At 41.7% G+C, this 23032-nt stretch overlaps 1 protein-coding gene across 4 annotated transcripts in view; it reads right to left on the bottom strand.

Annotated features, from left to right (window-relative positions):
- Window positions 1-486: 486 nt before the first annotated feature.
- The window catches only part of TBC1D5 (TBC1 domain family member 5), a 472654-nt gene continuing 450108 nt past the window's right edge, over window positions 487-23032 (bottom strand). For all 4 annotated transcript variants that reach the window (XM_024197361.1, XM_029910981.1, XM_024197362.1 and 1 more), the window contains 3 exons: window positions 10025-10104; window positions 9178-9354; window positions 487-1703 (listed from right to left, as the gene is read on the bottom strand). In XM_024197361.1, coding sequence (XP_024053129.1) covers window positions 1407-1703; window positions 9178-9354; window positions 10025-10104 — 554 coding nt within the window. In that variant the 3' untranslated portion in view covers window positions 487-1406. The remainder of the gene's footprint in view (window positions 1704-9177; window positions 9355-10024; window positions 10105-23032) is intronic.

Genomic DNA, 23032 nt, shown 5'->3' with positions numbered 1-23032 from the left:
TGGCAATTTAGTAGCATTCTTTCTATAAGTGTATCTCCTCAGAGCTGCTGAAAAAGTAGGCTCCCATTTATTAATAATTTCTTTTTATTACTTCCAAAGAGTTTAAGAATGATCATGGAATGCAAAAAATCCCACATGTATTATCAGATGCATTCCACATTTCATGGGAAAGAGATTTCCTTTTCCGAATAGAAAAACAATTTAGAGAGTTAATTAGACTCTTGACCTCATTGAACCACTGCCTTTTTCTTGACCAGCAATGGGGAAGATCATGTCATTGTATACAGAGAATACATGGTTAGTAGCATTGCGATATAAAGTGCTTTTAATTATGAGTGCCTCAGAGCTCTTTTCCTCCTTCCCTGGTAAGTTATGTTCACCTGATAGCTGGAAGCTGTTTTAATTCAGTCTGCTCAGATCTAACACCATCAGATGGTTAAAATTTCCCTAGCAAACCACTGATTTAGACATGTTAATGTCATGCTTCTAATCAAATAAATGGGGATAACTCCAAGTCACATTTCTAAGTGAATTATTTCTTAAACTGTAACAGAATTGCAATGAAGGAAAACTACAGCACCATCCATCATGAATGGACTTGATTCTTATACATAAATGAGGCTGTACAGTTCTTAAAACATTTACAGAAACAGATTCCAAAGGAACACTACTCCAACACACAAACCCCGGACCACCTCACTCAGAAATATTAGAAGTCTTTTAACTAGTATAGATTCAAGCTTCCCAGTGCTTTAAAGAGGCTATTTTAGAATTAATTTGGTGTTCTCCCATACCTGAAGTGCTGGTCTTATCGTTTATAGTTTCTCTCTACTACTACTAGTCAGAGGTTTTTTCTGTGACTCCAGTAATCTTGATGCCAGTTGCTGAACCAGTTGCTGAAGGATGCTTTGCATCTCTTTGATTTGCCTCCCCTCATTTTCTACCCATAATCTCTAGCGAAATAGTTCCCTTCCCACCCAGCATAAGCCTAACCTGGCATGTTGGAAAAAGTAAATGTATTAATTGTAGTTTTGTCTCCTCTCCTCTGGGTATCCATTAGAATATATGCTACAGGTTATTCTATGTGGTGAGAAACTAAGTAAATAGTACTATCGTTCTAGAAGGCGCTAAGATAACCCTACAACTAGCAGTAGTTGTATATTAGATCTGGATACTACTGCAGCTGTTAAGGTAATCACTACAAAACCTTTATACTCTTTGGAGGGTTGCAATATACTGCCTGTACCAAATTTGTGCTCTGATCGATTAGCTAGGCGTTTAGCAGCTGAAATGGGTTACCTTTATATACCTTCTGTCCTTCTGAGTCAGTCATCCAGCCCTGCGGAATCAAAGTTATTTCAGCTGAGGTTTAGTAACTGACCTCACAAGCTCTCCAAGCTGTTTAATTAGATGTCCAAGGGGCTGACAATAGTGAAGTCAGAATCCTTGCTATTATTGCTATCATCATCATCAGGGCTGGAACTCAGGTTACTAGAGGAGGAAGAAATGGAGCCCATGAGTGGATCAGAAAAGACCAAAGAAGAACGAGATGGAGCTTCATTCTTTGTTGCCGCCTCCTTGTGTGTCTGAAGTGACTGCTCGTGCTCAGAGACAGCACCTTTATTTCCCTCCTCTTCTTTGGAAACCAAGATATAGTCATCAGTGCTTCTGCTCTCTGAATTTCCGCTTGTTTCAGCTGTTGCCTGTGAGACAATAGCATGGAAATGATTTAGACTAAGTGGCAAAACTAAAAACCACATCTTTATTTTAAAATCTCTATTATACCCATCATTGTGATACTGGACATAGGAAAAATAAACAACTGTTGCCAACAACTGACATAACTCAAGTCTACTCTGACTTGTATGATCTCCACCCACTGACCTGACAAATACCCTTGGTACTTTACATGCGCAAACAGTTAAATTCAGAGTATAAAAATGTATCTTGCACTGTGTCCTAAAGATCACTAAACAGGACCCTGGTTAGATGCATGGAAGGAATTAATTCCAGGCTCAAAAGCTCCCCTATGAAGAATGACCCAACGCTCATCTCTCAAACCTCAACCCTGGGGAGAAACAGCAAGAGGAATCTGGCTCATTGCAAGCATTGCAGAAGGGCAGATGAGGGAAAAATTATGTTTTTCAACTAACAAAACAGCAATGGCTAAAAGTACTTGTTTACATTTCATGAAATATAAAGTTGAGAGAGAATAAAAATACATCACCAGGTACTGGAGCTTGTACTAGTGCTAAAGTACTTCTCTCTCACATTACTGCAGTTCCCTATAGTTCTACATAACTAGGTGATCTTGGGATCTTATAGGTACAGTATAGTACTGAAGATTTGACATTTTTTCTGTTGGTTGATGACCTAGTATTAGAGAACCTTTGGCTTTTAGAAGTTAGTGTAAAATCACATTTTGGAGAGTGATCTGAATCTCCACCTAGCCCATGTGGAGGCTTGTTCACCAAACTTTTACACCACCTGGAATAACTGCAGTCCTCCAAGAGGTCCATGATTTGAATCATGAGGCTTAATGGCATATCCAGCAGAGCAGAAATTCTTTTATTAGCAAATTTGTAATCTGTTACCTTGAATGGATGGCAGACTATTTCCCCTTTCTTCCATAAGAAACATTAATATCATATTCCTGTACAGGAAGCAGTTTGTTCACCTACCAGGGATCATGACTGGGTGCCTAGTCAATTTCATACAGCTGCCACTGAGTAAGAATACAATCTGGCAAACAGTCTGACATGGGATAAGCGGTGACTCCTTGTTAGCCTGAGGTGAGATGAACTTGATTCTAACTTGTTAGGTTCACAGTAACACAAGAGTGACAAAAGGGAAAAGAAGCGGAAGGAGCAGCTGGAGGAACATATGTGTCAGTTATGTAAGGCTCAAATAGACAATGGTGTGTTAAGTAGGGGCAACTCCATCAACAATGATTTTTCAGGCAAAGTTATATTTCCCAGCATAATGTAACTTTAGGGTAAGAGATGGGAGGCTTTGGTAGAGGGGGAAAAAGAATAAAATAAAGGATATGGAACAGCGTGAATGAGATAGAGACAATTAGTAATATAGTACCTAAAATTATGTGCATCATTAAGGTACTGGTGATCCTTTAGGTATCCCATGGGCTCTTGCCAAATTTATTTTACTGCAGTTACTGCTGATAGCCATTTCCCATTGTCTCTTGTTCATTGCACAAGAGTAATCTCTTGAAAGTCCTCAGTCCATCAATGGATTGGGAGGACTGAAGTACAGGATATATAGGAAACTTATGCTACTAGCTATTATGTAAGTAGTTGCTACAAATTATTAAAAATTAACAAGGCAAAATATCAGCTGAGTGAAAAAGGTCAGAACAAAGAATTGTGACTCAGTACCTCAAGAACAAAGAAAAGTTTGTATTAAAGGGGTTCCAGAGACATTGCCACTATCAATATGGAATATTTTAAAAAATTCTTGCTTATATAACTTTAATATTAAACATTCTCATTTTTATTTATATTTTCTTCTATAAATAAATTACCCATTTTAATACTGTCTCGCCAATACAAATGGAAACATCTTACGTTCAGTGTAGCAACAAAAATATGACATAAATCACAAGCAATAATAACAATTCATTATAAAATTAATGGATCTAAAAAATTGACTTTAGCTGAATACTGTTGCTAATCTTTACATGCACACATCCCTTTTAAAATAACAATAATTAATTTTCCTTCAGATGACCATTATAAAATTAATATAACCCAAATTGAAAAAATTATTTTTAAGAGTTCCAAAAACTATTTAGTAAGTTCATAATGTAGTTAAAACTGACTGGTTGTAAATTTCCTACTCCTTTTGTGAATTTAAAAAAAATGTTTTCAGTACTCCAAGAAGTTACAAACAAACAGATCTAATTTACAGACAGAGGCACTACACTATATAAACACCTTTTTTATGATGAAACATCATTTTTCTTTAATTACTGTTTTTGTTTCATCTGATCTATTTGAATTACCATCTTCATCATCTGTCAGTTAATCAGCTATCATGTCTAGGGCTCTGAGAACACAGACAGTGTAAAAGAACGGCTCAGCTCCAGAAATTAATCAACAGTTTCCTGCTTGATTCTATGGACATTCATCACATAGCATTACAGAGGGCCAGATTAAGGTCTTCTGGGGCTGTAGGTTCCATTCCAAATTTCATGGCCTTCTTTTTCTTTTGACAACAGTAATGAAAGCTATTTTAAACACCCCTAGCTGACGTAATCCACTTTCCCCTGTTCTTTTTGGAAGCCCCTGACACACAGATACAAATTTAAATTTTGAGCACTGAGTGTATTTTATAATTCCAGTCTGATGGCATCATATTAGCCACTATTTCAGTCTTCCCAGCTCTCTTGTCCAAGATGGCTGCTACCCTAGGGAACCAAAGGCATTACCTAGCAACACACTTACAAATAGGTTACCAGTGCTAGCGATCTTGAAGATATCTGTAACGCGAACAGGCTGACTTCCTTAAGGCAGTGAACAGGCACCGCCTTAGCTAGTTCTACTGGGGGCCTGCTACTGCAGTTTCCTAAACTCTGAAATGTGCTGTTGCCTAGTTGGACAAAAAGAAGCATAATCTCTCAGCTTCTTTTCTTTATGGTTATGTTCTTCAATTTTTAGGCTACTCAAATTTTGGGCCCCTAAACCTGCGTTTGGTAGAAGTATGTACCCATTCCCTTCAATATGATATAAAGGCTTGGTATAAATATAGGTCTGTCTTTAGAACACACTATTGATGCTGGTATTTCCAGAGGTAAAAATATGTCTCCCCACTCCTTGCTCTGTCTGTTTCTCTTTCAGGAAACTCGCACTGACATGAACCATGTTTTCTTCCATCTGCTGCCACTACTGAATAAATGAAAAATGACAGAATTATACTTCCAGTAGCTTTTGAAAGTTAACAACCTTTCGCCTGGTGACATATGGCTTCTCCAAACATTTTTCCTGATGAATATCAGCTACTAGTATCAGGCTTATTTCAATTGCCTGCATACTGTGAACTAGCTAAAGCTAACAATAAGAATACATTTTAGGTAAGCCTAGAAAAACAGCAGCAACTCATTTTGTCTCCTTCTTGGGCTAGTTAAAGGAAAGATAATGTGTTAATTATACAATATTTAGCAATGCAAGATTTCTATTTATCAACTGTATTGCTACTGAAATTAATGCTGTACATCTTATTTGAGGCTTTTTCTTATTCCACTGCAGCACAGAGTTAAAAAATGGAGCATTAGAAAAAAAAAGAAGTCCTCCTTATGTGTGTAATTCTTTATAAAATGTCAAGTGCTGGAGCAATGTGCCACTATGCCCAAATATATATAGTAGAGTGGTATAAATAATAATATTTAGCTTTTATATAGCGTTTTTCATCTTTGTATTGCCAAGTGTTTTCTTTACAAAGGAGGTCAGTATCACTATTCCCATTTTACAGATGGGGAAACTGAGGTACGGGGTGGGATGTAAGTTTCTTTTTTGGTTAATGAAGTGACAAATGACCAGTATCTAAAAAACACTGAAAGACAATGGGCCAGATTTCAATCTCATTTACACTAATATAAATCTGCAGTAACGCCAATGAAGTCAACTGAGTAACACTGGTGTGAGTCTAGTGTAGATGAGAGGAGATTTGGGCCCAAAATATTTTCCAGAGGTTCTGGAATATAAATGTAATTTCTACATAACAGACTCAGCAGCCATAAAAAGCCAGACTAAACAGAATTACACACACTATCGCACTAGGAAAAAACCCACAAATATAGTAACATTTATTTTGCTGGAAGTACATTAAATAGGAATGAAACTAAAGCAACACAACGTGTTCTAAATAATTAATGTTTAGAACTTTTTAAACTTTCTGCTGTATTCAGAAAATGCTTCCAGCTTGACCTGGAAACATCATTGTAGCACATTACCCTCATTAAGACTAAAAAGCTGGACTGTGGTCCTGTTTGGAAAAAAAATAATTAATGCTCTCATTTCTCAGGCTACTAAACTTAGCAGTTTTTATCTTTTAATTTTCATTACACAAGGTCAAAATGTCTTCTCTTTTTACTTGATTGTACCTACTAAAGCAAAACACAATGGAGTCAGAAACAGCAAAGAATGCTGGGGTATTAATATTTCTTCCCAACAATAAGCAGTTCTAAAACTAATTTCTTATTTTTGTTACTATAATAAACTGATGCTCATTACTATAATTGGAGCTCCCAGAAGATGACATGAGAGAAGGCTAATAAGAATAAATGCACTGTACCCTAAACTGTAAATGTACCATAATCTGCAGATATTAACCATTTATCAGGGTTAGATTGCACAACCCTTACTCACATTTGCCAGCAGTTACTCATGAGTAGCCCCATTGATACCAATGTGAGAATAAATCGTTACCAGCCTGAGTAATGTTTGCACAATCTAACACAGCGCGTTGTGTTATACTGTATCTTTCATTTTATACTGTGAATCAATGTTAAGGATTATTAATAATAAGGCATCTGCCATTTCAATACTAAGGCACAAATATTTCTTATGTAAAGAGTGAGAAGCTATAGTATCAAAATAAGGGCTGTCATTAGACATGCACTCCCATATGCAATCCCATTGTGTCTGTGTTGGTCCCAGGATATTAGAGAGACAAGGGGGGATGAGGTAATATCTTTTATTGGACCAACTTCTGTTGGTGAGAGAGAAAAGCTTTCTTTTCTCTCTCACCAGCTTACACAAATCACAGATGTCATTACTGCTTTAACCGCTTTTGTTAAATCCAGACTTTTTTGCCATATTGAAGGCATTGGTTAAACCCGTGTTAGCCCATATGTACTCCAGTGGGCTACCAATGGTTTAATCACTGCCTTCAATATGGCAGAAAAGCCTGGTTTTAATAACCATGGTTAAAAGCAGTAATGACCTCTGTGATGAACTGGGAGTTCTTTTTGTACCACTTCTGAACTTTGGATGATTATATGAAATTGTATCATGAAATTACTGTGTCATGGAATACCTATATGTATGGGGATCCCCAATGAGTTAGCAGGGTTGTGCCATGCCTCTGCCAGGCCAGAGACAATGGTGATTAATCAGCACTCAGCGATAGTTTATTCAAAGTAAAACACCTTGGGACAATAGGTTTGCTCTCCTTGCGAGAAGACACTTTCTCCTCTTGTCTGAAGGGAGGGGAGCAGTGGAAAGTTACCAACAGGCTGAACAAAAGAAGTATGTGATCCCAGCCGGAGTCTATTAAAGGACTCACAGAGAGGAACTAGGGGAGAGAGTCATTTTGCACCAGATTAAGACAAGGGAGGCTGCTGCAGTGGCAGAGTAGGCAAGGAGAAGGAGATGCTTGCCTGTTGGAATATAGATGGTCCCCCAAGGATCCCAAGAGAAGGATGAGCCAGAGAGGGATGCTGCATTTAGGATGTTTTATATGATCTGTACTCTCCTGTGCTTTATCTGTTAAGAGCACCCTTAAGTACAGGTTGATAGATTGAGCAAAGTGTGTGTGTGTGGGCCGCTTCACAACTACTGTGGTGAACCTGAGGGATTTAAATTGTGAACCAGAAGCTTCAAACCTTTTGGGAATGGAGTTCTGGGACGGGGTGTGTTTAAGTACTAGGGAGTCTTGAAGGGGGGCTAGGCAGCTGGACAGAGGGTTCAAACACTCAGAAAAGGGGTGCAGTTACAAGATCTCACCCTGAGAGTGTGTCTAGGGACTCCGAGATTGGGGCAGTGGCTGGACTCTGTTCAGATTCCATGAGCTTAACACGCCCTTGAGGAGCTAGAGCAGAGAGGCTTGGATTCCCCTCACAGCAGTCCTAGCAGGTGGCCGCGAAGCGGCGTTCACTAGGATCCGTGACAACATCCATTCTAAATGAACTTGTAAACAAACGTAAAAGCCTTTTATCTTTGCATCTAACATAATTAAGTAAAATAAGATATATTTTATTTTTAATATTGAAATATGATTTTTAACAGCGGTTAAAAGCAAGGAAATTTTTATTATAAACCACAACATCCTGTTTCATTAGGTTTAGGTAAGTAATTCTTCTTTCTATTTCCTTTCATTCACTCCTTCAGCACTGCTGAGTTGATTCAACAAGCTGTAGTAGAAAACTGAGCACAGACTAGACTGGACCATGGCAATGATAATGCTGTTATTGGTTTCCCAGTGTTGTTGGTATTTATACTGGTGCTGGTGTATGGCAGATTTAACTTCAGAACTCTGCTGATATGCTCTTACTGGGAATTATACATTAATCTGCATACATAGTTATTTGTTCATATAAGATCATAGCTCAACTAAATGACAAAAAACGTGTGCTATGCAACCTTGTGCTACCATGGATGGAAATAAATCTATTGCCTTGTAACCGTATGTTTTTCATGTGGGATGAAAGCATTGTATTGATTCAAGTAGAAAGCCAATACAGAAACCTCAAACAACTGAAAGGGAATGGGATGTTAAAGTGATCTCCTAGCAGTATCTTTTTTGGCACTTGAGGATAGATACATTGGTGCAATGCAGTAATCAGCTGTTGCATAATGGAATTCTAGAGGACAGAATAGTCTACCCAAAGGAAAACATTTGCCTTCAATTTTTAAATGCCCAGCACCAATAATACCTTTATAACTCTCTTTAAAAATATATTTTCAATCTTTTAAAATAATTTACTGAGAAGCAGCTGAGATAACTATTTAGAAAAAACAAAAAACAACTGTACTTGAGATACCTATTCACAAAGAGCCCAATCCTGCACCAATGTAGTCAATGGGAGTTTTGAAACTGACTTCAATGGGAGTAGGATTGGGCTCAGAGCCTTATCTAGCAGTGAACATTGCCTCCTTTCTGATAATGGATAATTCAAACCCTGGGAAGACTCATTCATCTAAGGGAGCTCTAGGTCTTATTTGCTATTGTATCAACGTATAAACAAAGCTATTTAATTAGAACAAATTTTTTTACATTGCATTCTTAGGTAAATGTCTGAATCTCAAAAAAAAAATATTTTAATTGTCACAAGACAATTCGTGAAATTTTAGGAACTTTTGAAAAATGTTCTAAAGATGTTTATTGAATGCCACATTTTTTCCATCAGGATATCAGCAACTTGGCTGAAATGGATGTATTTACCTGAAGCGTTGAGAGGAAGTGTTGCTTTGTCATAACAGATCCTTTTAGGGCATCGCCCATCTCCTTGTTCTGACTGCTGGAACAGTAATGATCATCTTCTATTGTGATTTGCTCATTCTCTTCAGCCTCCAGCTGGCTCTGATTGAAACGCAGGGAACCCTTTAGAATATCCTTGATCTGTTTGCCGAACAGGAGGAAAAATAATTCAGAACATTAGGAAAAATCTAAAATATCTGAAGCTTGGGCTAATGTACCCAAAGCAGACAGTCTGCCTTTCATGCACTATGTTTTTTGTAAATTATTTACTATATTTTTTGAAGAAAACAATATTAATGGTAATAGTTGCACTGGTTAAAGGATCAAGCACCAGTGAAACGGGGTTCTACCAGAAACTGGAAAACACAAAGTACCTAAGATATTTAAAAAGAACAAACCACCTATGCGCTCTCCCCAACACTTAGATAGCTGACATACATTATGATACTCCAGTTGAAAGATATTCTAGAGCTAACCCTAATGAAATAGTTCTTCGAGACAGATGCACCTTGTTTAATAATATTCTCGTTAAAGGAATGTAGTACTTTTCCTTCAGATCACATTACATACAAATATCAGCTTTTTTGGTACAGAAGACAGAGGCATGGATACTGAATACAGTGTATGTTATGCATTGGAGGAGTGATGGTTAAAGCCCAGAACTGAGAATAAGGCCACCATAGACTTCCTGAAATTGGGACTGGGTAGGAAACTTGACCTCTCTTTGGTTCAATTTCACCTCCAGAAAAAGAGGATTTGTAAAGCTTAATATATTAATATTTGTAAAGCTGAATTCGATCAATATCTGTACCTGCTTCAAGCCTGCCAGGGATACCAGAATTTCATCTTCTTTCTCCAAGTGTTCCTGTAATATGACCTCTTGAATATTTCCTGCAATACAAAGAACAATATTTTCCTAAATGATCACTTAGTACTTATCTGCCAGCAACTTACAGTCAGCATGAGCACGCTCAGAAATTAGCACCATGTCTCATGCAAACAGTCACACACGTATAGACCTACAATAAGTAAAGCTGCCAAGCTGTAGAAGCGGATTAAAAACTTGGCTAGCCAAATCTACACACCAGTCAGAAGTCCCACAATGATGCCGTGCTATTACCAGATTTGACTGCCAATTGAATTAATCAGGACACACAACAGACATACTATTCCTGATCCCTAGAAGAAAGCTGATGCCTATAACCTTCATGATCTCCACAGATATTACGTTAGCCCTGGTCTACACTACGAGGTTAGGTTGAAATTAGCCGCGTTAGGTCGATTTTATAAGCGATGCGGCTACACAACCAACCCCGTTCCGTCAACCTAGAGGGCTCTTAAAATCGACTGCAGTACTCCTCCCCGGCGAGGGGAGTAGAGCTAAAATCGACCTTCTTGGGTCGAATTTGGGGTAGTGCAGACGCAGCATTGTGCAATTCGACAGTATTGGCCTCTGGGAGCTATCCCAGAGTGCTCTAATGTGACCGCTCTGGACAGCACTTTCAACTCCGATGCACTAGCCAGGTAGATAGGAAAAGCCCTGGGAACTTTTGAATTTCATTTCCTGTTTGGTCAGCGTGGCGAGCTCAACAGCACAGGTGACCATGCAGTGCCAGAATTGCAAACGAGCTCCAGCATGGAGTGAACGGGAGACACTGTATCTGATTGCTGTATGGGGAGAAGAATCTGTGCAGGCAGAACTCCAATCAAAGAGAAGAAATGCTTATATATATGCCAAAATCGCACAGGGCATGGTGGAGAGGGGCTTCACCAGGGACACACAGCAGTGCCGCATGAAAGTTAAGGAGCTCAGACAAGCTTACCACAAGACAAAGGAGGCAAATGGTCGCTCTGGGTCAGAGCCCCAAACATGCCGCTTCTGCATGTCATTCTAGGGGGGGACCCTACCAGTACCCCACCACTGTCCGTGGACACCTGCGGGGGGGGGAGGGGGAGAATCTCACGCAACATGGAGGAGGATTTTGTGGATGAGGAAGAGGAGGAGGAGAATTTGCAGCAGGCAAGCAGAGAATCCGTTCTCTCTGGCAGCCAGGACCATCTCATCACCCTGGAGCCAATACCCTCCCAAGGTGGGTTCCCGGACCCTGAAGGCAGAGAAGGCGAGTCCACATTTGTAACTACACTACAGGCGTCAAAAGCAATTGTGTTTAATGTTTGATTTGCCCTGAAGAATTGGGATGCATTCGTGGCCAGTACAGCTACTGGAAAAGTCTGTTAACGTGTCTGGGGATTGAGCAGGAATCCTCCAGGGACATCTCCATGAAGCTCTCCTGGAGGTACTCTGAAAGCCTTTGCAGAAGGTTTCTGGAGGGCTGCCTTATTTCGTTCTCCACGGTAGGACACTTTACCACGCCAAGCCAGTAGCAAGTAGTCCGGAATTATTGCAGCACAAAGCATGGCAGCGAATGGTCCTGGGTTTTGGTCGCATTCATGCAACATTCGGTCTTTATCTTTCTGTGTCAGCCTCAGGAGAGTGCTATGGCCACCTGGTTGAAACAGGGGAATTTTTGTAAGGGAACAGTAAAAGGACCCCGTTCATGCTGGGCTGTTTGTGCTTGGCTAAAAGGGATCATCCTGGAGAATAGCCACGTGGTGGGGAGAGGGCTGTGCTGCACATCCAACCGAAAACCGCAGCCCCCTCCTTTTAAATGGCAAATCCAACCGCATTGCTTGCTATGGGAAAGGAGGGCGCTGCAGTTTGAAACCATTCCCACATGTTATGGAGGTGGAAGAAGCCAACCCCATGTACCTTTTGGCTTACCATGGCTGCCTGGAAACCGAATTCTGTTGCCCACCCGTGTGTGACGTATCACCATACCAGCAGGCGCTCAATATAAAAGGCAAAATGCGACCTTGTACATAAAGCACATGTGCTGTCTTCTGTGAATTGCTTGATTCACTGTGAAAGAGTCTCCCTTTTGTTCTTCTTAAATTTTACTCTCCCTTTTTATCGCCCGTGCAGGTGGAAATGTTTCTATGCTCCCCCTATCATCTCTGTCCCTGAGCTTATCGCAGATTAGAAGGCGAAAAAAATGCTCTCACGATGACATGTTTTCAGAGCTCATGCAGTCCTCCTGCACTGATAGGGCACAGCTGAATGCATGGAGGCATTCAGTGCCCGAGGCCTGGAAAGCATTCAGTGAGCGTGATCAGAACACGCAGGAGGAGATGCTGAGGCTAATGGGGGAGCAAACGGACATGATCAGGCATCTGGTGGAGCTGCAGGAAAGGCAACAAGAGCATAGACTGCCGCTGCATTCATTGTATAACCGCCTGCCCTCCTTGCCAAGTTTCATATCCTCCTCACCCAGACGCCCAAGAACGTGGTGGGGGGGCTCCAGGCACCCAGCCACTCCACTCCAGAGGATGGCCTAGGCAACAGAAGGCTGTCATTCAAACAGCTTTGATTTGTACAATACGCAATGTGGCCTTGTCCTTCCCTCCTCCCCCAACCCCACCCCCACCTCACCCAGGCTACCTTGTCAGTGATCTCACTTTTTTTTTTTTTTTTTTTTTTAATAAATAAAGAATGCATGGATTCAAAACAATAGGGACTTTATTTCCTTTGCCAGCTGTGGTCGAAGGGGCGAGGGGGATTGGCTTACAGAGAAGTAAATTCAACAAAGGGGTGGTTTTGCATCAAGGAGAAACACACACAACTGTCACACGGTATCCTGGCCAGTCATGAATTTCAAAGCCTCTCTGATGTGCAGCGCACCTACCTGTGCTCTTCTAATCACCCTGGTGTCTGGCTGTTCAAAATTGGCTGTCAGGTGATTTGCCTCAACCTCCCACCCTGCCATAAACGTACCCCCCTTACTCTCACAGATATTATGGAGCACACAGCAAGCAGCAATAACAATGGGAATATTGGTTGCACTGAGGCTAACCTAGTCAGCACCAGCGAGCTTTTAAATGTCCAAAGGCACATTCTACCACCATTCTGCACTTGCTCAGCCTATAGTTGAACTGCTCCTTACTACTGTCCAGGCTGTCTGTGTATGGCTTCATGAGTCATGGGAGCAAGGGATAGGCTGGGTCCCCAAGGATAACTATTGGCATTTCAACATCCCCAACGGTAATTTTCTGGTCTGGGAAGTAAGTCCCTTCTTGCAACTGTTCGAACAGCCCAGAGTTCCTAAAGATGCGAGCCTCATGAACCTCTCCCGGCCATCCCATGTTGATGTCGGTGAAACGTCCCTTGTGATCCACTAGTGCTTGCAGCACCATTGAGAAGTACCCCTTGCAGTTTACGTATTGGTTGGCAAGGTGGTCCGGTGCCAAGATAGGAATATGCATTCTGTCTATCGCCCCACCACAATTAGGGAACCCCATTGCAGCAAAGCCATCCACTATGACCCGCACATTTCCCAGAGTCACTACGCTTGCTAGCAGAAGGTTACTTATTGCCTTGGCTACATGGATCACAGCAGACCCCACAGTAGATTTGCCCACTCCGAACTGATTCCCAACTGACCGGTAGCAGTCAGGCATTGCAAGCTTCCACAGGGCTATCGCCACTCACTTCTCAACTGTCAGGGCAGGTCTCATCTTGGTATTCCTGCGCTTCAGGGCGGGGGAAAGCAACTCACACAGTTCCATGGAAGTGGCCTTATGCATGCAAAAGTTTCGCAGCCACTGGGAATCATCCCATACCTGCAACACTATGCGGTTCCACCAGTCTGTGCTTGTTTGCCGGGCCCAGAATCGGCATTCCACTATCAACCAGCCCCACTGCCATCATGATGTCCCAATTGCCACAGCCCATGCTTCCAGGAACATCTGTGTCCATGTCCTCCTCACAATCGTCCTCGTGCTGGTGTCTCCTAGCCAGGTTCTGCACATACTGCAGGATAATGCGCGAGGTGTTTACAATGCTCACAACAGCAGCGGTGAGCCGACCAGGCTTCGTGCTTGCCGTGCTATGGCGTCTGCACGGGTAACCCAGGAAAAAAGGCGCGAAGCGATTGATTGCCGTTGCTTTCAAGGAGGGAGGGAGAGGAGACTGACAACATGTACCCAAAACCACCCGCGACAATGTTTTTGCCCCATCAGGCATTAGGAACTTAACCCAGAATTCCAACGGGCAGCGGGGACTGTGGGATAGCTACCCACACTGCACCACTCTGTGAGTCTATGTTAGCCATGGTATTGAGGACGCACTCCGCCAACCTACTGCGCTTAGTGGGGACATACACGATCGACTATATAAAATCGCTTTCTAAAGATCGACTTCTATAAAATCGATCTAATTTCGTAGTGTAGACTTACCCTTAGAGAATCTAGTCAGCTGGCTGCTTCCACTTTCATCCCCATTCAGGTGTGCAACCTTCCTAACTCGATCCTGGGAATATTTCAGGAAGCACTTAGGAATATACACAATAATAGTATCTGTGGACCCCTTCAATTCATTTAAGTGTGCACTGTGCAATTCTAGTTTGCTAGTTCCTAATGCCAGCACTGATGCAACAGTTCCCTGGTCCTTGGGTACCAAGAGTGAAATCCTCACCTCTACTCCCTCCCCTTTATTCTGGGTAAAAGAGCCGGAGCAGAGTAAAGGGAGCTTAATAGTCTTATATCTGGCTGGAGAAGGAAGACAGCTGAAAGTCTGTTCTTCAAGGATCCCCCTTGCAAGCCCTGGCACAGGGGATTTACTCAGTCCAGGATGGATATTTCAGAGGAAGTCCCACAGTACACAGTGCCATGGAAATTTTGGGCCATGCTGTAGCCCACGGGGCAGCCCAGAGAGGCTACCATAACTCAGGCAGGCCCCCAGAGCTGATTAAACTATGCCAGGAACCTCTCCATCCACCTTAACCCTCCACTCTCCCTGGGCTTTGAGTTCTGTGCCATGCCTCTGAGGCACAACACAGAACAACAAATTTATGCTTGACACCTGCTGCATTGGAATGCAACGAGGGAAGGGAAAAGCTTCTCTGTGTCCTTCCCCACCCCACTGTACTAAGCTTTATGCAAATCTACCCCTTTACTGGCATTCATCTGGGAATAATGCTTTGCTACTGTGAATAATGCCATCATCCTAAACTCTTGCTAATAAAAATGTTATATCACTAACACCATGCCTTGTCATCATCAGCATAAAAAAAAACCCGAAAAACCCTGCATGTTCAGGGCAAGAATGAATGAAAAGTCAAAGCTTTTGTTACAGACATGACTGACAGGGATAAGGATGGTGGTGGTGTCAAAAGTGACTGAATATGGGACTGCAGAAGGTTTCATAGGACAGAAAAGGAGTACAGTTTGGCCATGTTAAATTTAAGATTAATACATGCAGAATGAGATGAGAGAGAGTAGGGATGCGATATAGAACTGGGTCAGAAGAAGACAGGTTAAAAAGGCAGATCTAAAAGACATTGGTGTAAAGATGGTAGTTCACATCGTTGATGGTAACTGAGACCAGATCAGATCACCCAGAGATGGATGTAAAGAGAGAAGAAAAAGGGACAAGTGTGACCCTTGGCACCCTTGTATTCACTCCCTGCACACTAATAATATTTGTACAAAATATGTCTTGTGAAATATATCATATAAAAGCTAGCAACATGCTGGTTATTAAGATCTTTGTAAAAATGTATGTTTTAACTTTACATGTGAAGTTAAGAATGACGTTACTAGAGCATGTTTAAGACAAAGCTATTCCAGCCTAGGTAAATTTGATAAATAGGTCTGTTCTAGACAAAGAAACGTGGGTTTACCTCAATTACATATTAGCTAAACCAGTGGGGTTATCTTGAGCCAGAATGCGAGAGACCGAACTAACATGGCTCCTGAAACCCAGAGAGAGACTGAATCCCCAGGAGGCCTTCCAGACTTGTAAGAAAAAGAAATTCCTTTGGGAATACAAGGAACAGAGAGAGACTCCATCTCGATCCTTCACCTTAAGGAGACAAAGAAGTCAAGTGATCTAATCTCTGAGATAGGTCCTAGCCAGGCCAGCCAGTAAAAAGCTGGAAAGAAGACTGTGGGTGAGAGGAAAAACCATCTTGAACAAAAACAATCTTGCTAGATTAAGTTTTATCTGTTTAGATTTGTGTTTTCACTTTTATTTGCTTGTAACCATTTCTACCTTTATCTCTTTTATCCATGCTCTTTTGTTAATAAACCTGTTTTATTTTTTACTATAAACCAATTCAGTGCTGTGTTTGAAAAGATGGATCTATTTACCCCCATTACATTAATAAGCTATGTCTGACAGAACAGTGAACTTCATATCTTCTGTGATTGCACAGTGAGAGGGCATTGCAGAGAAACATCTCTGAGGAGCTTGGGAGCTGGACTTTGCGGATTGTTACCTGCTAGGCAAGGTCTGGGCCAGGTGTTTGCTGGTGAGGAAGGTGATTTGCTGCTGCTGTGTCATGGAGCGGACACAGAGTCTTCTCACCAGCAAAACTCACTCTTGTTGAGGCAGAGAGGTAACGCTGTCTCACAGCTCTGGGTATCTCCAGAAGCATATTACAGCAAGAGACCCCATAAAATGGGGAAAGGGGTGGAGAGCCATACATCAAATGAGATGCTGATGGAATGATCAGAGAGTTAGAAGGAACAGAAGAGCCATGAAAGCCCAGGGAGGAAAAGATTTCAGGGAGTAAGGTGTAAAAAGCAGCCGGGGGAAATGTGGTGAGGTGGCCTCGAGTTACTAGATTACATGAACATTATTTAGCATCTGTACAGTGCAGTTTTTAAGAAGTCAACTGTAGCTGTGTACTAGAACAATGGACTAAAACATAAGAATGAAAACTGGATAGTGACAAATGTTAATCCTATGATTCTAAGGGTACATTACAAAGAAGCTGAACTATGGAGGATGGAATTATTATGAAGCTAGATCCCTTTGCAAATATGTTTCCTGTTATTCATTATTTTGGTCTGTATTAAATATTTTCCTCCTGCACTGCTGCAGTCTCTCACTATATTAAATCAATGGTTTTCAATCTTTTTTCATTTGCAGACCCCTAAAATTTTTTGAATGGAAATACAGACTGTAGTAAGAGAAGGCCCTGAGAGATAAACCTTGGTATCAGAGGCCTGGTATGAGGCCTAAGGCCTGAACTAAAGTAATGGTCAAGACTTTGCTAACATAAAGCAAAGTTAAGCTGTGAGCCAGAGGCAGGCCCTGCTCATAGACGCTGGCAAGGAAAGGGCTGATGCTGCAAAAAGAGACATACCTAAAAAGTACTGAACACTAGATATTAGAACACTCCTATACTGGAACATTCCACAGATAACATGGAACAGGCCGACCCATCCCAATGACAGGGGCAAAAGGGTAAAATGATGGATAGATTTGTTTTGATCGAACCAACATGTACAAGGTGAGAGGCGGCATCTTACTACGTAGGGAGGTTGTACCTTGCTACGTGAAGGGGTTGCACCTCAATACGTCAGGAGTGATGTGTAACTTGTTTGTACCTGTGTATAAAAATGTATCCCTGGGGTGGTGTCTTTGTCCGGCCACGGGGGCAGTGGAAAGTCCCGCCACTGAGCCGGGTCCTTGCCAAGAGGCACTTTCTCGTAGTATGCCCGGTAGACTAAGTAATCTACGGGGAACTGCCATTGTGTCCGAGATCGCAATAAACCTAGTCCGAGGTGACTTTGCATCTTACTAAGACTCTGTGGTTATTGGGAATTCTCGTCGGGTTTGCTGTATCAGCTATCTGCGCAGAGCTGGGGCAGCACACAGAGGGAACACACGCACGCAGCCGAGTGATATCAACAGGAGAAAGCAGAAGCACCACACCGGTAGCATCTCACAACACAGACCTCTTTCGAAATCTTAGACATAGCCTAAGTACCCCCAGGAGCCTGCAGACCACAAGTTGAAAACCACTGTTCTATGGTAACGACAACCTTTTGAGGACCCCCTAGGCATAGTCTGTGGGCCTCCAGGAGTCCGTGGACCACAGGTTGAATACCACTGAACTAAATAATTGGTATTAAAACTTTCTAGCAGAGTTTTAAAATGTGTCATATATGGCGATACTACTTTAACTCCTGACTCTGATTATTTCCCAAATAACGCTTGTCTTTTTACTACAGAAAGTTTTGTAAACTATCCAGCACCCAAAATACACGTTAATATCTGGGGAAAACAACTGATCAATGGGGAATCTGAATCATCAGGCTTTAGTTGGCTTTCACATTTTGCAGGGTTTTTATGTCTCTATAACACTATTCCTCCCCCGTCTCACACACATGCATGGAAACATATGTTATAAAACAAGTATGTACAAAGACTGGGTGGGGTAGAGAGGAGAAAATAAATAATTCAGAACATACCTCAGATGTGGGACACTGACCTTTAAAATGCTATGAAAATAAGGCACAAAATAGAAGATGCAAGGCACTCCACATCATGTGGAAATAATCCATTGTTATTTCTGGTTTTTAATAGCTACGGTTTCTTAATTCAACAATTCAAACCTTGATGTGGTAACGCGTGAATAAGAAGGAAAACACCCATCCCCAGTTCTGCCCCCAGCTCTGCCTTCAGCTCAAGCGCCTCTGCTGAGGAAGCTTTGGCTGTGCAGGAATGGGGGGAAGGGGGCGCGAGGACAGATTCCATTACTGGTAAGCAGGTTGTGGCAAGAAACGTTTGGGCACCACCATTCTATATTAAAGCGCGCGCGCGCACACACACACACACCTAATTTTATTGTTCTCTCCAAGTTTAAGATCTTATATATTATTTGATAATTTTTTTTCTATTCATACAGCTGAATGGCCATGTGATGAAGTTTTTTGCTTTAAAATATTTATACTATCATGGAACTGCAATTCCTGAATTATGATTTTTTCATAATAAGAAAACCTTTATGAAAGTGTGCATTAGTATCAACCCCAAATCAAAGAAAATCTGAGAGAATCTTCCTATCTGCAGAATAAACACTGATATGCACTGAAGAACAACTGAATTATATGGCTTATAAATTATTTGAAAAGCCAAGTAAATCTATTTCTGTGCTATACATATTTCTATTACAACATTGTTAAATAGTTGTTGTAGTTCAAAAGCTATCAAAACCCTAGGGAAAGAGCAGGACATGAGTCATATATAGCTCAACATAAAGGACAATGGAGCCACACGCACTCTTCAGAATTCAGCTACCATATCAAATAAAGGTTGCTTTGTTTTCAACAATGGCGTATTTAGGAGTGATACCTCCTGAAAGTGTTTTGCATAATTGGTTAGGAATAAATCTCAGACACTGGTTGTCAAGCAAATGCTTCATTTAAATACTGTAGGAATCTCACCAAACATTCAATAACTATTCCCAAGGAAGATAATGTAATTTGCTGCCCAAACACGGCAAATCGATAAAAATGTTGGTTGGAAACAGGTTAGCTGAAACAGTTGTAGAATTACAATGAAAAATAAACATACATATCTTGCTCTCACACTTACCCAAACTTGTAACCACCACCCCATGAAAATTCACTCTTGAAACAGGTATTGAAAAAAATTCAAGATTTCAATTTTTCCCCTCAGTGAGAAAACTAATTTCTAAAGTTTAAATTAGACATTATCATTTTCTGTATAAAGATGGAAGAGTAAAATAATCCACCGTAGGTCCTAGCTCCACTATTTAGAGAAGACTTGTGCTCTTTGATGACTGAGCTCATATATATTGCAAGATGATGTGTAAAGTTAATATGTGGTCACTGAATTCCCTAGACAGGGAAAGAGGCTGGTTGAAACCTATTAGATTTCCAATACAAATTATCTGTATAAATATGCAAAAATAGTGTGCACTGTGCCTAATTAGTTTTAGTTTCCTATTAAATAAGTTCTAATGCACATTGAAAGACTATCAAACATTCAGTACAGCTACTGGCCATCTCCCTCCTTAGCAGTTGCTATAACTGTTGGAGTGGCTCCTACTTCAAAGGTTACAGCTGATTCTGGAGCAACTGGTCCTCAAAGAGCAGGCCAGATTTAGAACCAGTTGCAACTGCTGTGACCAGGTGCTGGCCTTAGACAGCCACCCAGAAGCTGGCCACCAGCAAAAATTAAAAACAGCAGCTGCATTCATTGATCTTTCTTCTGCATATGATACTGTATGGTGCAAAGGTCTCCTGCTGAAGTTATCAGTAGCTTTCCCAACCAATCAACCATCAGACTCATCATAGAGATGCTGAATAACAGAATATTCACTGTGCACCTTAGTGAATCTACCAGCAAATTACAGAGACCGAACTATGCCTCCCAGAAGGATCCGTTTTAGTGCCTGCACTTTTCAATCTCTGTACCAGCGATATTCCGGTCACATCATCCTTTAAATTAATCTATGCAGATAACTTTACGCTAGCAACACAAGTGTCCTCTTTGAAGGCCACAGAAATGGTCATGAACAACCACCTCCGGACTGAAACGCTCATCTCTGCCTTCCACTTGAATAACCATGAAGCCAAAGTTCCGCTGAAAGTGGACTTTTGTGATCTGCCTCTTTTGCGTAACCACAATCCACGGTACCCTTGAGACACCTTGATCAGATGCTGAGCTATCAACACCACCAAAAAGATGATAAAGACAAGGGTTAACATCATCGCGAAGCTCACTGGCATATCCTGGGGATGTGATGCATGCATGCTTCGAACCTCAGCACAAGCCCTGATCTTGCCAACAGTGGAGTACTGTGCGCTAGCTTGGTGAAACTGCTCCCACACCAATCTTGTTGACACCAAAAATCAATGCTGTACTCAAGATTGTTAGTGGTTCCCTCAAATCAATGCCAATGCCATGGATCCCAGTTTTGCCGGTCATCGTGCCAGCCAACACTAGGTAAGACACTGTTGTGGTCCAGAGTACAACAGCAGCCTGGCCATTCTGGACCTGCCTATACACCAATACTTCAATTCAGTGCCGCTCTCCCGAAGCCTTTCTGGATTCCCACGTCAGCGTAGCAGATCAATGGATAGGACACCAGCCCTTGCTGGCTCGAATCATGGGCTGCTTGTGACATCCCAAACAAAGCCCTGATTGAAAAATCCAACAAAAGAAGTCCTGGGATTCTGCCTTCCTCACAGGCAGTGGACTTGACTCGACCATGTCTGGACAATGCGTGGAAGGTTTGGATATCTCTTCCACAAATGGAAAATCAAAGAATCAAATTGTGACCACAGTGAGGCACAAACCATGCAACACATGACAGACAACTGCTGTATTCCCGGTTACAGTGGTGGCACAAAGGGGATCCACCCAGCTATCCCAGAAGCATTAGAATGGCTTTCAAATCTTAAAATTAATTATAATTCTAGCACCTTGCTTTTCAAATGCCATACAAAAGAAGAATACAGACTCTACAACAGTGCTTCTCAAAGCCAGTCTGCCGCTTGTTCAGGAAAAGCCCCTGGCAGTCTGGGCCAGTTTGCTTACCTGATGCGTCCGCAGGTTCGACTGATCGCGGCTCCCCCTGGCCGCGGTTCGCCGCTCCAGGCCAGTGGGAGCTGCAATTCACTGAACTTGCGGACGTGGCAGGTAAACAAACCGGCTCGGCCTACCAGGGGCTTTCCCTGCACAAGCGGTGGCCCAACGTTGAGAAGCACTGCTCTACAAGAAACACTTCCTGAACTACCTTTCTTGACTATACTCTACATCTTTGGAAAAAGGAGAGCATAATGATAAGGACAAAATAACACTTTGAATGGAATTTAGAGGAGAACTAGGAAACAGCAGATCTGTAAATTGGTCTCCAGAACCAAGGAAGATACTGCGAGTACCACCTCTCCCACCAAAAAGGAACTGCTTGGAATGTATGAATTTAATCCCTGGATACTGAGCATGGATCTACTAGAGGCCTTCTGTTATGTGGAAGATTTTTTTTCAGCAGTAACAAAAAAAAGGTGTCAATAGAGGAAAACTGTGGACATAATTTCCTGGATTTTAGAAAATTATCACTTTCCAGAAAAACTGACTAGACTACAAGGCCACTGAGTGTACAACAAAGGATGAGCTGCTTGAGTTGGTTAAGAACCGTTGTGATAATTGAAGACATAGGGTGAATGGAAACGTATTCTAATGTAGACACCAACTACTGTGGCACCCCCTATGGCATTCTGACCAGTGAAAGATGGGGTTCCATTTATTTCATATGTTAGAACCTGGAAGTAGGAAGAGACAGTAATGGACTGAAATTTGCTGTTGACAATCAGAGGTGGCAGAGAGGAGGGGAACAACTAAACATGAGAGATCTCTTCAGTGTACTTGTCCACTTCACTTCTTCATTTCCTCCTCTATTTCCACACCCATTCTTTATGGCAAATGTCTCCCCTACTAATCTCCACACGTATCCTAGGTCTCTTGTGGCATTTACATGCAGATAACACCTTCTGAGAGGAACTATCTTGAAACAGCTGCAGGCTTTTTTTATGATTGCTGCCTTGCCAGTGTTGGCTCCTGATCAATGATTTGTGCACACTAACACTGTCAGGATCACATTAAATTTAGTTTTCCTCTTTACAGCCGTGGCTGTGATTACCAAGAACACTCTTCAAAGTCAGAATGAAGGAGAGCTAGCAACTTGCAACATTCACATTAGCAGTTTAAGCCCCTGGTAAGGGATACTTAACCTGGGGACACCAAGATGAAAGATGTTTCATTTCAGTTCTAAATCTTTCCAAAACAGGACTAGAACAATTGAGTTCACACCGGTGTCAGGGATTCGATAAGATTGTGTGTTTCATGCTTCACATACAAATCCTGCAGTGTGACACTTATTGAAGAAAAAGGTTTATAGGAAAGATTAAATAGGTGCTAATACTTCCAAGTTCCCTAGTATAT

Source organism: Terrapene carolina, unplaced genomic scaffold (assembly GCF_002925995.2).
Source record: "Terrapene carolina triunguis isolate 2854851 unplaced genomic scaffold, T_m_triunguis-2.0 Scaffold84, whole genome shotgun sequence".
NCBI lineage: Eukaryota > Metazoa > Chordata > Testudines > Emydidae > Terrapene > Terrapene triunguis.
The sequence above is the reverse complement of the archived record's forward strand: the minus strand, read 5'-3'. Positions and strand labels throughout refer to the sequence as shown.